The following is a 16,301-nucleotide window of genomic DNA, read 5'->3' as shown; positions in this document are numbered from 1 at the left end:
TATAGGACTTACTAAGTACCTTCCATACTCACTCTTGCTATCATTCATATGAGAAAGCTGATGTCGACTATGTCGAAGATGGAGGCATGGATGAAGAGTAGAGTTAGAAATCACGTTCACACCCTAGTTGCATGTGACTTTGGGGTAGTTGTTTCCGTTGTGCTTTTGATGGCCGTTAGACTAGGTCTGTAATATACAATATGGTTTGTAGATCTTTTTGTACTCTGTAACATTAATACTTTATGTACGATGTTTAACTGTGATGCTACAATTATTATACTATGCGTATTAGCTATTGGATGCAAGGACTAATACATGAGGCATAGGATATCCCAGGAAAGGGGTCTTACATGAAGGAAGAACAAGAAGCTAGCTCCGCTGCAGGCCACTCGTCATCTCCCTTGCAAGCCCTACGTCCAGATCTAGAAGGAAGCGCCTAGTTCCACTCTGCATCATGGTGAAGCCTCCTGCTCCCCTTCCTCTTCCGAATTCCTATTTTGCTCATGTTGTAGTAGAACTTGGTATGTTTATACAACGCGGTGCCGAATAGAAATAATTTTTTCGCATCCTGGGTATGTGGCACTAATCACCACAATTTGAATATAAATTTTCCTCGAGCTAGAACTGGCAGTAACAGACTCCATGTAGCCTTGCATTGGCAGAACAATCTTGATCTGAATTCCAACGATGAACCAAGGTCTGACTGTTATGATGAATTTTTTGTTTGTGGCCCGATGAACCACACTCTTGTAGTGATTGAAGAGGGAGAAGAGAGGGCATGATCGAAGATGAATGCCCCAGATTTTTCGTGCCCGATGAACCACACTTGCAGTCAAGACTATTATTCAATTGATCTTTGTTGTCTTGTTGGGAATGGCTTGTTTCTTGCTTTTCTAGAAACTAGTGAGACTCATTTTTCAAGCAATGCTACAATTCTTGTCTCTATCAGTAGTCATTTGTGCCAGTTTATGTATGTTCAGCAATTTGCTAAACTGTTGTCTTGCCTTACATGGACACAATAGTTCAGTAATCTGTATGTTCTTGTTCTTCCTTATGAATTCAAATATAAACTCAGATAAATTCAAGTTGAGTTTTGAGATGTGTTATGATGGATGTGGATTGATTTATGTGTATGTATGTACATAATAGAGGAAGAATAAAACCTATTTCTAATTCCCATTTTATATATTCTTTGTTCTTTAAAAACACGTCAATGACGGGTCTAGACCTGACACGTCATTGATGGTTAGTCATTAGTGATGGATCTAGACCCGACCCGTCACTGACATATAGTCATTAGTGATAGGTCTAGATCCAGAACCATCACTGATATATGTCCTTAGTGATGGGTCTAAATCTAGACCCATCATTAACATATAGTTATTTGTGACAGGTCTAAACCCGTCACTAATGTGGACACATTAGTAACGTATTCAAAATGATGGGGATTTTACCCATCACTAATAAGGGTTATCGCCCGTCACTAATAAGCTATTCTAACATAGTAATCTGTTGTATATCTTGCGCTAGTCGAGTAACTATAGTAAGTCTAAATGAATGGCAAAATCACAATCTTTAATACTCAAATTTAACTTGAAGCAAATGTGTTTTTTGCCATTCGTTTAGATATACGAAGAGAGGAGACAAAGAGACGAGGAAGGTGCACGGCCACACATTGGCTTGGCGGATGGCAGGCTTAGTGAACACAAGGTGGTTACGGCTTGGAGCTCGGCAGATGGCGGGCTCAATGAACGTGAGGTGGCTACAGCTCGGAGGACGGAGGACGAATGCCGTGGAGATGGTGAGAGGAGATGAGGAGACCATGGGGAAAGGAGATGAGGAGAAGGGGAAGGCATGCGACCATGCATTGGCTCAGGAGACGGTGACTCAACGAACGCGAGGTGGCTACGGCTCGAAGGATGTGTTGAAGCTAGGCACAAGGGGTAGAGGCGGCCGCAGTGGAGACGGTGACCACCGCTCCACTTCGACCGTCACTACCCTCGGGAGCAGCTTTGGGAGAGCAAAATGAGATGGGGGCAGCTGAGGGAGACGGGTTCTATTTATAGAAGAATTATCATTACCGGTTTGATTTATGAACCGACAGTGATAAATATTATCACTGTCAGTTTAGAATCCGAACCGGTTAAACTAAATATTATCAATGCCGATTATTAATGACACGTCTTTTTATGCATACCTTTTTAAGAACCGGTAATGATAATTTTGACTATCCCTGCCGGTTTGTCTTCGTCAATTATTGCTCAGTCGGTTTGACTTATTGAACCGACAGTGATAAATATTATCACCGCTGGTTTAGAATATGAACCGGTTGAGCTAAATATTATCACTGTCTGTTATTAAAGGCTCGTCTTTTTATGAACTAACAGTGATAATTTGACTGTTACTATCGGTTTCGTGTTACGAACCGACAATGATAATTACTATCACTGCTGGTTATTACTGACTCGATTTTTTATGTGCGCCTGGGGTTTACGAACTGGTATTAATATATTATCACTGTCGGTTATTAATGAACCGGTAGTAAAAGAGGGACAGGGATAATCCTTCATGTAGTAGTGTGATAACTTAGGTTTTTTGTAGATAGGTTATGAGGTCACATACATAGATTAGTTTACTTGTGCTCGTTTATTTGTTCGTGATTCTAGTCACCAACTTCATATTCCATATCATATCCAGCCGGCTTCCTTTTCTTATTTACTCAGAGCGAGATATTTATCGAACTCCTTCTGATCACTATATATCTATGGATGATCAATTGCAGTTGAACTTTAGCTAGTTATTGGTTAATTTACATCTGCACACATAAGCGCGCACAATTTTGACACTGATTAATTCAGAACCAAATCCAAACATTACAATGGATGCATATATTGCAACATGCATGGAAGAAATGTTCATCATGTCCATCAGGTAGCTGTTAGCTAGACGGTTACATTTTGCATGAATATACAATATGAAAACTGAGTTTGTTCATTAAGGACCTAGACATAGTTTTTTTTTTTTTTTAAAGGAAGTAGCAATCCTTTCACAAATGAGAGCGAGTGTATGGCTGGCCTTAAACGTATTAGGAGTGTTTCCACGCTCTCACATGCCTGACAACCCCAATCTCACATCGCGTCGACACAAACACCATATATATGTTTCGGGAGCTGTGTACTTCCATTATCTAAAAATAAACAGCATATGCATGCTAATGAAGACTAACTAGCAGTAATCATGGCCTCTTATTTCATCAGTTACAGTGGCAGTGAATGCCTGGACCATAGCATGCATGCCTTGTGTGAATGAACAAGCAATGCAAGTGGTACCATTCCAAGTGGCAACAAGCAGTACTCATATGTTCGGTGCCATTCCAAGTGGCAATGCAAGTGGTACCAGACCTAAAGTACAGTACCATACATATCACAATTCACAGCAGCACTTTAATTCCTGGAGTGAGATCAGGATGAGCTTGACCACGTACCCCGTGCATCATGTGGATTAATACGATGAACAAGCAGTGAAGCATTCTGCCTCAGAATAGAAAGGAAGAGGAGGTAACCAGCAGCTAGTAAGTGTAAGTGACACCAATCAATATTCAGTCAGCGGCATTGGCATGCTCAGCTCAGAATCACCACCCGGTTCTCCACGCAACCTAACTGTGTCAGAGCTAGTAACTAATTAAGGGCAGGTTCAGGATCAGGTTCAGGTCGAGGTTGATTCCGGCCAGGGAGAGCACATGGCAATCCAGCCGGCCTGCCGGCTGGTCCCCTACAGAAAAACGGCCGCTTCATTCCGTGCGCGGCCCCCGGGCGACACATGCTGGCTGGGCTTGCCTGACATCTGAATTCTGAAGAAGATGCCGTATCAGATGTCGCAGGTCTCGAATTAAAACCCGCGCGTTGCAATGCAGTTGCAGTTGCAGGCTTACAGGTAGATATTTAGAGCAGTGAATTCCAAGGCATTGGATCGGTTATCGCAAGCTATCACGTGCATGCATTCAAGAACGTACGTACCATGCATCCATGTATGGCTAAGCTAGCTTGTAGCGTATATGCCACCAGATCGAATTATATTAATCTCTGTGTAAGCTAGTAGTAGTATCTATGTAAGATCGAATTATATTAATCTAGCTAATTAATTCAGTACTGACGCTGATGGATCACTGGCTGCACAACAAGCTTCCAGCAGGCGTATTACTTGTGCGACGGCTGCAGAGAAGCCACCAGCAGCTGCTGCTGATTCATGTCGCAGCAGCTTCCAAGGCACACAGTGAATGATTTGCTCTTGAGATCGACCGAACAAGTGTGCAGCTTTAATCTGTGTCAAATCCAGACATCCAATGATGAGCGACATAGCGTTTCATGCGTGCGACGCGACGACCGAGCGAGGTGATCGGTGGAGGTGACAGCCACGTCCGTGCTTCCGCGTGCGTGAGACTGTGATGAGAGGACGCGGTGCAGGAGCCATGTCGCGCGTGCGTGCGTGATGTCGTCCCTGCTGAATGCAGTACGTACGTGCGCGCGCGTCCGTTCATGCATGCGTGAACATAATATCTGCGCGCCGCACGTGCATCCGCACGACGTCCCTGCTGAATGCAGTACGTGGTGTCTTTCTCTGTCTGCGCGCGCGCGTGTTTTTTTACAGGTCGATCGAGAGCCTAATGGAACGAATGTCCGTGGTCTGTTTGAGGGAAATTTACTGGATTTCACGTGAATCAGTAGGAATCATGTTAGAAACCTACCAAATTCTCATGAAATCGATGTGTCAATCACTACAACAAAAAAGATCAACGGTGCCGGTTGAAAACCGCTATCAGTACCGATTTTGCAGCCGGCACTGATAATCGAGAGCTATCAGTGACAACTTAACAACCGACACTATTGAGGTTTTTAGAAAAGAAAAGAAAAGAAAAAAGGCTAGCAAACGAGCCGACTCGATGCATTGAGTCGGAGCCTACGCTACCCCACATCGGAGCCCGTCGTCGTGCTCCAACTGAGGAGGCCACTCAGCTCATCGGCGCAGCCTTGCTCCGTCCAACACAAGAAAACGCGGGGCACCCTACGACCAATCTCAACGGCGATCGATACACATACGACCAGCCGGAGCACACATGGCACATGGACGACAGCATCAACTGGGAGCCAAATCACCAGCGAGCAAGCACCTCGACCGGTGACAGAACAACAACACACATGTATGCACCAGCCAGCTACCAGCACAGAATACATGGTGATAAAGGATCACACCAGCTGGCTAACACAGAACAACAATGGCACCACCATGCTAGCCATTGAGACATAGCAGCCAACTATCAGAACGACGGCGGCCTGCCAGCGGCACACGCACACTAGCGCAACGGCAGCCCACACATAAGCAAGCACGACGGACAGAGAGAAAGCCCACAAGAACACAGACTTTGGAAGGGTTTTGAAAGTGTTTTTCTGATACTTGAAAAGGCTTGAGAAGTGTTGGGACTTGGTGTTTCATCTTTGAGTGCTCTCTTTCTCTTTCTATGATTGCTTTGTGATATCAAGGTCTTTGTGACTTAGTGAGTAGAGAGAGGGGGTGAGTGGTATGGTGCTTTGGTAACTCACAGTTGGCGCATTAGTTTCGTGTGTTGGAGCACTCGGCGTTGATCGTATGCAAATCAGGAGGTTTGTTACTCTTGGAGACCACCGTCTCCTAAAAGTCTTGGTAGTGGATTACCGGCGATCTTCTCAAGTGAAAATTGTGATGAGATCCGAAAGTGATAGCGGAACTCACCATCTCCGGAGTGGATGAAGAGTTGGCCATAGTGAAGACAATGAATGCTTTGTGAAACCTCGTGAGGAAAATGGTTGAAAGAAACCCGGCTCAAGTGTGATCGGGCTTTCTCAATGAAAACGTAGGATATCGGTGGATATCCGAACTTCGTTAACAAATCATTTGTCTCCATATATCCTTACTCTTATGTATTACATTGATTTAATTGTTTGTATTCTTATATATGTGCGCATTGAGTTAATTTTGTGAGATTAAATCTAGCTATTTTTAAATATATAAGAACATTCAATGAACAGTTCAAAATATCCAATGAATAGTATTGAACCTTCTGATTAAAGTATTTTGAATATCTTACTAGATTTGAATAATCCTTACCACTCTAAGGTTGTAATATTCACATTTATTTAAGGTGATTGTGCACTAGTTGAGTCTATTATATTTAAGTTTTTTATTTATGAAAAAAATTATTGTTTTATTTTTACTGCAAGTTTAGCCCAACTATTGAATGAAATTTTCAAAAACGCATATTCACATCCCCTCTAGACGATATTATTGTCTTTTAAGTGATGTTTGGGCTGGCTGGTCATGCTTTGCCTGTGGCTACATTGTGATGTGTGAAGTTTGACCTCAATTGAAAAAATAGAAAATTCCCGATTAAAAATGAGATATCGACAATACGGTCGAGAAAATAGCAAAACCGTTTTTATCACATTTCCGTGCAAGTCCAAAAATCAAAAAATAGTTGAGAAAAATATAGAAAATGAATTGAAACGGGACGAGATTTATCCCCTTCATGTTCATCCTAGATTTCTAGAGATGATTCTAATCCATCGTTAAAAAATATTTTAAAAAGAACCCACAACCAAAACGTTTTTTGAAGGATCTAAATTCCTACCAAACTAACCCTTTGATGTGTTGTTTCTATGTCACAAACCTCTGCCTTTTCGTCTTTTACGACGGCTGACACAGTATGGATGTAGGTACTTGTGTGTTTTCTTCGCCGCTATAATTATGGACGGGAGAATCTGATCGCGTTTTCTCCCTCTTACTCCATGATCAATCGAGTCAGCAAAAGTAGGTGTCGTGCAATTCACCTAAGTCAATGGTTGCCATCAGACTCCGTGCATCAATAGTGACGGGCAATGGCTAATGCTAATGCACGTAAGACCCTGTAGAAAACGATCAAGTCTCTTCTTCTGCTTGCTTCCTGAGAGATTTAGAAATAACACAATCGGTGCATCTTTTACCACAAGAGCTGGCCTCAGCTGGGATCATCCGTCTTATCAAGGACGAAGTCCCTCTTGAAGTCTCTGTTTACGTTTTTGGCGGAACGTGTTATCTAGTCTATTTTCAACAGATACTACTCTTTATTTACAGTACCAGATTCTCTCTTCTCAACATATAGTACTGGATACCGTATCTGTTCTCGAGAAAATTCGAGTGCTACAGTATTTTCGGGGTATTGTAGCAGTAGAAACCTCCTCATCCGTTGGCGATGGTCTTAAGCGCTTTTTAGCGTGAGAGGAGCTTTCTGTTAGGGTTAGGATGATTTTATATAGAATATTTGTCTATCCGTTTTTATTAATATAACAGACCGCTATCGTACATATTTATTTAAAAAAATCGTTTGTTCAAGTCAATGGGCCTACACCCTTACGGGCTTCCAAGCAGGAGTCTTCCCTCGAAGCCCTGAACAGGCTTGTGGCCCGGCTGCAGCATTGAGCCCAACAAGCCCCTCAGATGAGACGGTGCCCGGCGGATACAAAACAAAGCTTATCAGTTGGAAGAAAATAAATAAAAGAGAATTAAAGAGTGAACAAAGACCATCATTTGCACTGAACTTGACGATTAATTTGACTGGCACGTACTGTATATACTTTTTACCATCATGTGCATCAGGGAGTGTCGAACCAACGCCGCTTTGAATTGACCACAGATTTGTATTCATCCTCGAAAAAGGGTCAGACACGGATACACGTTTAATTCCTGCGTCTACTTGTCATTCAAAATCATACGAGTAACTTGGATTTCACGCGCAGCCATGCATCCAAATACTCATAGTCTACGCATGCCATGAATGAAGTTAATTTAAATTTGTTTGAAGAGTTCATTAGGATAACTAACTACTGTTGTAACGTCGCAATCGCTGATGATGCATGACGGTTACCATCGATCTTAACATTTACTGTTGCTTACGAATATACTCCACTCGTAACAGCACGATGAAGTCCTTAATTAGAGGATCAGGAAACTTTTTTAACACTTTATTTTGGATTTAGAGGTTTAATTTTCAATATAACATTGATTGTGTGTAAATATATACAGTCCACCTCGGGGGGAAAATCAATCTTTCTCCATTAGAATCAGAACAAGAAAAAGAAGACGAACACTAGCACAGTGCGCGCCGATCAAGAAGCAGAGTTTGCTCTTGGCTTCCCAAATCGTAAATGGTTTCTTTTGTTGTTTAATGTGCGTCGATAAAAAAACTAGATCACATTACTAATTTCAGTGTACCATGGATATAACAGAGCATTTTATTTTAATCAAGCCGACCAGAGAGATAGAAAAGAGAAGTAAAATTGAAATACTTATAGTAAGATGCACTTAAAAGCAAATCAATATAGGCAAGGTACGACTTGAAGATCGATATCTTAGAAATCCTATTCGCCACTGTTATCACCGATGAGTAAGATGAAGATACAAAATCGTACATACCACATGACGCGTGCGAGCGAGCCTCAACATTCACAGCTCCGGTCAAATCCAACACAAATGCTCCTCCAGTCAATCCCTTTAACCATAGCACCACCAAAGCCAAAGACTGATTAGCTCTCAGCTCGGCTCAGAGGTGGTGAATCGTAGCAGGAAGAAGGAGATCATATAAAAAACAAGAGAAAATGAGAGGATTCAAATCCACATCAAAGGAAGAAATTTTCCTCTGCACTCCGGAGAGAGAGAGCGCCGGTCTAGCAATAGAGGCATCTGCGCCTTCCACCACCCACGACTCTCAAAGAAACCGCATGGAAATGGCGCCGTCACCGCAGCATACGGCTACTGCCATCTATCTGTCTGCTCTCTCCTTTTTGTTTACCCTAGCCGAACCAATGTCCAGCTCATTTATCCAGCACCGTATGAACCTGGAGACCAAAAGACAATTGGACCAGACGGTCTAGCACAGAGAAGGGCCCAAAAGAAACATAGAAATTTATGTTTTTTCTCAACATCTTTCTCCTCCCATTGGACAAAAAATTGGAAAAAGAAAAACGCGAGCAATGGAGCAGTAGTTGTGATTTGCAACCAATTGATCGCAAGAAGTTCATCTTTTTCCTATGGGGGTTGGGTTGGCGAAGGGTCGAGTGCAAGAAACCGAAGGATAAGGGAGAGACGGCGGCGCCGGCGATCACCTCCTGACCTCGCGCTGCGACGGGCTCCGCCAGAAACCGGCGCCCTGGAAGCTGGCCCAGACCTCCTTCTCCACCTCGGCGAGCTCTCCCGTCGAGTGCATGTCCGGCCAGTGCTCCGTCGCATCCGCCTTCTTGCTGGCCTTGGCCGCTGCGGTGGCGCGAGACCTGAGGGAGGCGGCGTCTGCGGCGAGGAGCTCCTCCATCTCCTTCCTCTTGGCCGCGGCGCGCCGGCGCCGGCGCCTCGCGAGGAAGGCGCGGCGGCAGAGCGCGGCGGGCACGCGCACTGCGGAGAGGGCGACGAGCTCGACGACGGCGCACGGGAAGCAGCAGCACACGGCGGCGCACTCGGCCGCCGTCCCGCCCGCCACCTCCCTGCACCGCGGCTGCTCCCGCTCGCGCCGCCGCTCGCGCTCCGGCCGCATATCCACCGGCGGGGACCGCCGAAGGCGCCGGTCCTCCTCCACCGACATGGCAGGGGACGCCGACGCCGACGCGGCGCGCCGGTGGTCGTGGTGGTGCACCCTAGCCTCGGCCGTCGTCGTGTCAGAGACCGGGGAGCGGCGCCATCACTTCGAGATTCGGGCGGAGGAGGTGAAACGGCCGGCCGGCCGGCCGGGAGAGGATACGCGCAGGCAGAGAGCACCGGAGAGGAGGCGGTTGCGGCATGCGCGAGGCGGGAGCCGTATATAAAGCGGGTTCGGGTCCCACCCATCCACGCGGGTTTCGCGGCTGGGAACCCGTTAGTCCGCTCCATGTCCATGGAGGACGGGGCGCCCGTTTCCGGTGGGGTGCTGACATGTGGGGCCACACATTCTTTTATCCCTCCCTCTTTTTAGTTCCTGCTCTGACAACAGTAGGCACCTGATGTTAAAATTAGCTCCCTTTTCATTCTAGAAGAAAAGCTCAGTATTCCATATCTCGAGAAAAATTAGCAGCGGATCGATTGGTTTCTTCTTCTTCCCTTTTTATCAGGTAGGCATGAATCCATTGCACTCGATTTCATATATATATTCCTGCTGGGTAGGAGAATTTTGAACTTTAAGTCGTCGTGCTAAAAAAAATGTAATGTTATGGAAACTGTTCTTTGAGATACCGCCATGGTGTGTCTTCGATTTTTGTTGCAAAATTCTGCGGTTTCTCTCCTTCCATACCATCTGCGTTTGTTCAGTTCAAATGCCAATCTGATCCGATTTTATAAAGTTGATCGATTTTTATCAATCTGTTTGAAGCATGTAAGATGCTGGCGGGTGAGGAATTTGTTGACCTGCGCGCACGTTGCGATCATGGAGGTAAATAATAATTGAGGAATGCGGTGGCCACGCACGTACGTCACATTTGCTTGATGCTATGTCTGATCCGCAGAAGGACGGCGGTGGCGCGCGGGGGCGGCCGGCGATGGTGGACGGCGGGCGGGAGATGGACTCGCCGCGGTTCCGCGCGATCCTGCGCGCCACGAGCGGCCGCCGGAAGCGCGCGCCGGAAGTGAAGAGCTTCTCGCACGAGCTGAACGCGCGTGGGGGCGTCCCAGCGGCCATGCGGAAGCTGGTGCGCGGCGCGGGGCTCAGCACCACCCCCGAGGAGTTCATCGGCGCCATCCGGACCAAGTTCATCCGGCTCAAGGAGGAGGTGGACTGCGAGCTCGGCGTGTTCGCGGGCGACCTCGTCGGCGCGCTGGCGCGGGGCGAGCAGCCGGAGGAGTGGCGCGTCGCGCTGGAGGACCTGCTGGTGGTGGCGCAGCGGTGCGCGGAGATGAGCCCCGAGGAGTTCTGGACCAGGTGCGAGGGCATCGTGCAGAGCCTCGACGACCGCCGCCAGGAGCTCGCCGCTGGCGTGCCCAAGCAGGCGCACACCCGCATCCTCTTCATCCTCACGCGATGCACCCGCCTCCTGCAGTTCCGCAAGGAGGCCGGCGGCGGATGCCGCTACGACGACGACGACGACAAGCAGCACGTGCTCGGCCTGCACCAGCTCAGCGACCTCGGACTCTACCCGTTCCACGTCGCCGGCGGCGCCTCCGGGGACCTCGGCCGCAAGAGCACCTCCAGCCTCACCGAGCTCAAGGAGCGGCTCATCCGCCGCCGGATGCTTGAGCACAAGCAGCTCACCGTCGACTTCTCCCCGGCGAGGCTCTTCTCCGGGGACGCAGCCGCTGACCACTCACCCACCGGCAAGATGGCGTCTTGGAAGAAGCTCCCCTCGCCCGCCGAGAAGAACAAGAGCAACGGCAACAAGAATTCCACCGCCGGCGCCGTCGACGCCACCAAGGTGGCCGACGACACCCCGACGAAGAAGAAGGTGATCACCCGGAACAGCAAGGTGACCGTGGACGAGATCGTGGAGCGCGTCGACGCCGCGAGCATCCACCCGGACGGGCTGGCGTGCCTGGGCGACGCGGCGCTGCAGCTGGCGATCCCGTCCGAGTACCCGGAGGCGCAGCAGATCATCGTGGACGGGAAGCCGCGGATGATCTGCCGCATCTGCGACTTCGAGATCCCCATGGCGTGCGCCGAGGGCCACTTCGTGGTGTGCACGCTCGCCGACCGCTGCGACGCCAAGGGCCTCAGCGCCGACCAGCGCCTGCTGCGGGTCGCCGAGGTGCTCGACCGCGTGCTCACCTGCTTCGAGTACCGGAGCCCCCACGCCCCCGCCGCCGCGACGGAGATCGACGGCGGCAGGGCGAGCACGTCGTCGCCGACGGAGTCCGACGTGTCCAACTCCAACGCCGACCACGACAATTTGTCCCACTTGCTGACCGCGCCGTCGACCGAGCTCTTCTCAGAGGTAGCCATTCCATCCTAGCCGTCCACTCCAAATCAGACGGTCACGAGCTCTCCTCTTCTGACCATCGTGTCATGTCCATGAATGAACTCGGCAGGGGGCGCTGACGCCGGCGTCGGGGAGCCTGCCGCAGTCGCCATTGCTGACGCCACGGACCAGCCACGCGGAGTCGCAGCTGACGAAGCACAAGGGGTTCGCGGAGCTCGAGAACTACCAGCAGATCGAGAGCCTGCTGGCCATCGCTCGTGGCATCGAGAGCATCAAGAACTCCGAGTACAGCTCGCTGGAGGACCTCAGCTCCTACCTCGAGGACCTCAACGCCGTCATCGACACGAGGAAGGTCGACGCCCTCGTCGTCGAGACGTTCGGACGACGGATCGCCAAGCTACTACAGTAAGATCTTACTACAATTGCTTGCCGAAGTCGAGATCTTTCGATGCCACAGAGCCAAGTAGAAATAAATCTTGATCGTGCTGTTGACATTGTGATCGGCCTCGATCTTTCAGGGAGAAATTTATGCAGCTGTGTGGGCAAATCGACGACATGAACACCGATCCGTTGGGTCCGATCGATGAGGACGGGCCCATGGAGAGCAGTGTGAGCTCAAGAACGAGCCAGGCGCTGAATGTGAAATTCAAGGACCGGACGTCGATCGAGGACTTCGAGATCATAAAGCCCATCAGCCGCGGCGCGTTCGGACGCGTCTTCCTCGCCAAGAAGAGGGTAACTGGAGACCTCTTCGCCATCAAGGTGCGTATGCAGAGACCATGTCCATGTCCTAGATGACAGGTAAACCATACCAGACGTAGTTGACACCATCGCCGTGGAGGTGGACGCATTGCAGGTGCTGAAGAAAGCGGACATGATCCGGAAGAACGCGGTGGAGGGCATCCTGGCGGAGCGCGACATCCTCATCTCGGCGCGCAACCCGTTCGTGGTGAGCAGCCTCTTCTCTTGAGCACACGATCGGCGTGCTGTGCTGTGCTGCTGAAATCATCACCTGTCGCTTAACTGAAAATCTGGTAATGGACAGGTCCGATTTTTCTACTCCTTCACATGTAGGGAAAACCTCTATCTCGTCATGGAGTACATCAACGGGGGAGACCTCTACTCCCTGCTCAGGAACCTGGGTTGCCTGGACGAAGACATGGCAAGAACCTACATTGCTGAACTTGTGAGTTTCCAGTGAGACATTTTTCTTGCCAATCCTGTGATTTTCCTGTGACTGTCACGCAGGAGAAAACATAGATCGATGATCTCTCTATCCTTAGCCTTTCTTTTTAAAATTCTGAAATTGTAGCCATTTAATTTCTGTCTGCAGGTTCTTGCACTGGAGTACCTGCATTCTATGAATGTGATCCACCGTGATCTGAAGCCTGACAACCTGTTGATCTCTCGTGATGGCCATATAAAGCTGACTGATTTCGGGCTGTCAAAAGTTGGTCTGATCAACAGCACGGACGATCTGTCCGGGCCAGATGTGAGCAGCGCTCTGGTGGGTGACCATCAGCCGACAGATGCAGAGCAGCGAGCTCTGAAGCGGGAGCAGAGGCAGAGGCAGACAGCCGTGGGCACTCCTGACTACTTGGCCCCCGAGATACTGCTGGGCATGACCCATGGTTCGTCTTCGTCATCCACTGCTGCTTTCTTTCTTTCTTTCATCTTTTGCTCCATTCAATAGAGAAATGTTATGTGAGATTCACATTCACTGACATTCTTTCTGTTTCTTTTTCGTGCAGGTCCAACTGCAGATTGGTGGTCAGTTGGCATCATCCTCTTTGAGCTTCTTGTGGGAATTCCTCCGTTCAATGCTGAGCACCCGCAGGTAGAACACCAATTGTCCAATTGTATGATTAAGAATGTGGAATATTCAGACAAAGGTGGTGCAATAAAAATTCAGAAGTGAAAGTATATAATGAGGAATATGCTTGATTTACTGAAAAAGGGGAAGATTACATATACCATCGAGTTTTTTTATGAATTCGGCGTGTTGATTATGCTTCCGAATGGTATTTTCTGCAATTATATTAATTGACAATATTGATCCCTGGCAGATAATATTTGACAATATAATGAATCGGGAAATACCGTGGCCACATGTACCAGAGGAACTGAGTTTTGAAGCATATGACTTGATTGATAAGTAAGTCAAAAAGAAAATGTTGTTTTGGGGGAAAATTGCTATTTGTCAAATGTAATTATGCATTTCTTTCATCAGCATTTTATGTTAGAATTACATTTAAATGCGCTAATTAGACCTCCCATGCTGAAAATGTTATTTCAACTCATTTTGTTTTCATACCAGGTTGCTCATCGAAAACCCAGTGCAAAGATTAGGCGCAACAGGTGCTGGAGAGGTACTCTTTTTGCTTGTTCTTATTTCATATTTTCTTCTTCAAAGACCATATCTCTTATGTACACTACACTAACTGAAATACGCTATTAGAGCAGGTAAAGGCTCATCCGTTCTTCAAAGACATCAACTGGGACATGCTTGCCAGACAAAAGGTTATATATGATTTAGACTGCTGTTGCTGCTGCACAACACTACAAAAATTCAGGCAGCTCAAGAAACTGCCTCCAAAGAGTCAGTCACTTACTATGTTCTTCTTCTTTGTAGGTTGCATTTATCCCTTCTACAGATGATGAGTACGACACGAGCTACTTCGCCTGCCGCCACGCCTGGGGCAGCGCCGACGAGCATGTCAATGCGGCCTGCAACGAGTACGACGACAGGAGTGAGACCAGCAGCATGAGCTGCGGCAGCAGCCCACAGAGCTGTGACTACGAAGAAGATGTATGTGTGCTAGATCATAATCTGATCCCTCTTGATTAATTAATTTCCCCTTGTGATTCAGATGTTCAAGTCATTTCGTAGCACTGATCAATTATCACCTCATGGGGTTTTAATTTATCTTTTGAGCGCGAAAAATGGTCAGGGTGATGAGTGTGGTAGCATGGAAGAATTCGGAGCGCCATCGCTGTCGGTGAAGTATTCATTCAGCAACTTCTCATTCAAGGTAAAACCATTATCTGAATTTCTTACTGTTAACATTTTTTTAATCTGGAACCGCCTCCAACGTTTGAACCTTGTCCTTGGTGACTGAACTTTTTGCCTTCCTTTTTGTGACCTGCAGAACATCTCCCAGTTAGCGTCGATGAACTACGATCTGATAACAAAACACAACGAGGATCCTTTGCAGTCTTCAAAATCTTGAGAGCATGCATGCACTAAAGCAGCATATTACCCCAACAAGATAGGTAGTGTCCCATTGGTAATCTGCTGAATGTTTCTTGTTCAACAATGAGAAGAACTAATACTGTACTGTTCTTCAGTTTTGTAAGTCAGAAACTGAAACTCCTCAGCAGGCTTTGAACAGTGATGGTGTGTGGCAATGAACCTGCACGTCTCGTCTGGAGCTTGTTTGCCCAGTCAGTGAGCAGATTAAGAGCCAGTTTTTATGGTCAAGTGCAAGCCGAATGACAAGAATTACTGGTGAGATGAAGAGTTACATGGAAGCTTCTTCACCTGAAGGATGAGAAGCACAATGCAAATAAGTGATAGCTAGCACAGAGACCATTACCATATAAGATCGGATTGGTATGGTATCCACTGTTGTAATTCTCTGGCAACTGGCTGTAGATACATAGGCAATGAGATATGTACCTTGTCTGTAGAGAGATGCCACAACAGATAGAACTGTAAATCTTCTTCTTTTTTTTTCCTTCTAAAACCTGTAAATGATGCGGAATTGAATTGTTTGGTGCTTTTTACAGTGTTAACTTCCAATGATTCCACTGTTAACTACTCGATAGCAGCTTGTGCTTTCAGAGGACGATCCGGACTTCAACGAGATAGACAGTGATGCTGGCGAGTAGGCTTGATCACACCCGCATCCGAATTGCATGTGGAGTGATGTGTTCATCATGCTATCTCTGTTGCGTACTCTGATGTCGTGGACCTTTGTGTTTGTGCACTGCTGTGTAGTGTTGTATGTTTTATTATGCTAATGGTGCTATTTCACCGCCCCTCATTTTGTATGACTATGATATCATATGTTGTAAGACTTTTAATTGCTAGCGACTGATACAGGGATTGATATAATAATAGTTTTAAGCACCGAGGATAACCCGAAGTGCTTCAATAAGCTAATGCTCATTGAACTCACCGTGTACTGAGCCAATTTCATCCACCCGCCGCCTCAATCTCCCTTTGTGTCGTTGCTGCCACCGCCTACCACTTGTGACAAACAGATAGGATTTTAGGGTGAGATGGGGAATGACGCGTCAATGGTGACTTGATTTGGTTCGGCGTGTTTTAATCAATGCGGCTGGCTACCTTAGCGAGTGGTA

The 16,301-nt window shown here is 47.4% G+C and overlaps 2 protein-coding genes across 4 annotated transcripts; one reads left to right on the top strand and one right to left on the bottom strand.

Moving 5' to 3' along the window:
- Positions 1–8,956: 8,956 nt before the first annotated feature.
- LOC133904630 (uncharacterized) lies at positions 8,957–9,640 on the bottom strand. The gene has a single exon (XM_062346098.1). The coding sequence runs from the start codon at positions 9,638–9,640 to the stop codon at positions 9,167–9,169; it is 474 nt and encodes a 157-aa protein (XP_062202082.1). The 3' UTR covers positions 8,957–9,166.
- Positions 9,641–10,039: 399 nt separating this feature from the next.
- On the top strand, positions 10,040–15,893 carry LOC133904357 (probable serine/threonine protein kinase IRE). 3 transcript variants are annotated; one of them, XM_062345825.1, is made up of 16 exons: positions 10,040–10,142; positions 10,400–10,459; positions 10,533–11,951; positions 12,046–12,341; positions 12,455–12,698; positions 12,793–12,885; positions 12,982–13,122; positions 13,270–13,567; positions 13,688–13,773; positions 14,003–14,091; positions 14,254–14,305; positions 14,400–14,456; positions 14,569–14,745; positions 14,888–14,968; positions 15,086–15,209; positions 15,285–15,892. In XM_062345825.1, the coding sequence occupies exons 2-15, from the start codon at positions 10,454–10,456 to the stop codon at positions 15,164–15,166; spliced, it is 3,120 nt and encodes a 1,039-aa protein (XP_062201809.1). In that variant the 5' UTR covers positions 10,040–10,142; positions 10,400–10,453; the 3' UTR covers positions 15,167–15,209; positions 15,285–15,892. The 3 variants fall into 3 exon arrangements, 2 of the variants coding, with proteins under 2 accessions (XP_062201809.1, XP_062201807.1); XM_062345823.1 differs by having other exon boundaries at positions 15,086–15,893; XR_009907463.1 differs by lacking the exons at positions 14,888–14,968; positions 15,086–15,209; positions 15,285–15,892 and having other exon boundaries at positions 14,395–14,456; positions 14,569–14,643.
- The last annotated feature ends 408 nt before the right edge of the window (positions 15,894–16,301 follow it).

Source organism: Phragmites australis, chromosome 22, assembly GCF_958298935.1.
Source record: "Phragmites australis chromosome 22, lpPhrAust1.1, whole genome shotgun sequence".
In the NCBI taxonomy this organism is placed as follows: Eukaryota; Viridiplantae; Streptophyta; class Magnoliopsida; order Poales; family Poaceae; genus Phragmites; species Phragmites australis.
This window is presented reverse-complemented; position numbering and strand designations above follow the sequence as displayed.

Excerpts from the sequence above, each read along its gene's own strand:
- LOC133904357 (XM_062345823.1), top strand. Across the intron at positions 13,123-13,269 it reads GAACCTACATTGCTGAACTT|GTTCTTGCACTGGAGTACCT; the intron begins GTGAGTTTCCAG and ends TTCTGTCTGCAG. Across the intron at positions 14,746-14,887 it reads GCTGTGACTACGAAGAAGAT|GGTGATGAGTGTGGTAGCAT; the intron begins GTATGTGTGCTA and ends AAAAATGGTCAG.
- LOC133904630 (XM_062346098.1), bottom strand. The coding sequence starts at position 9,640 with ATGTCGGTGGAGGAGGACCGGCGCCTTCGGCGGTCCCCGCCGGTGGAT.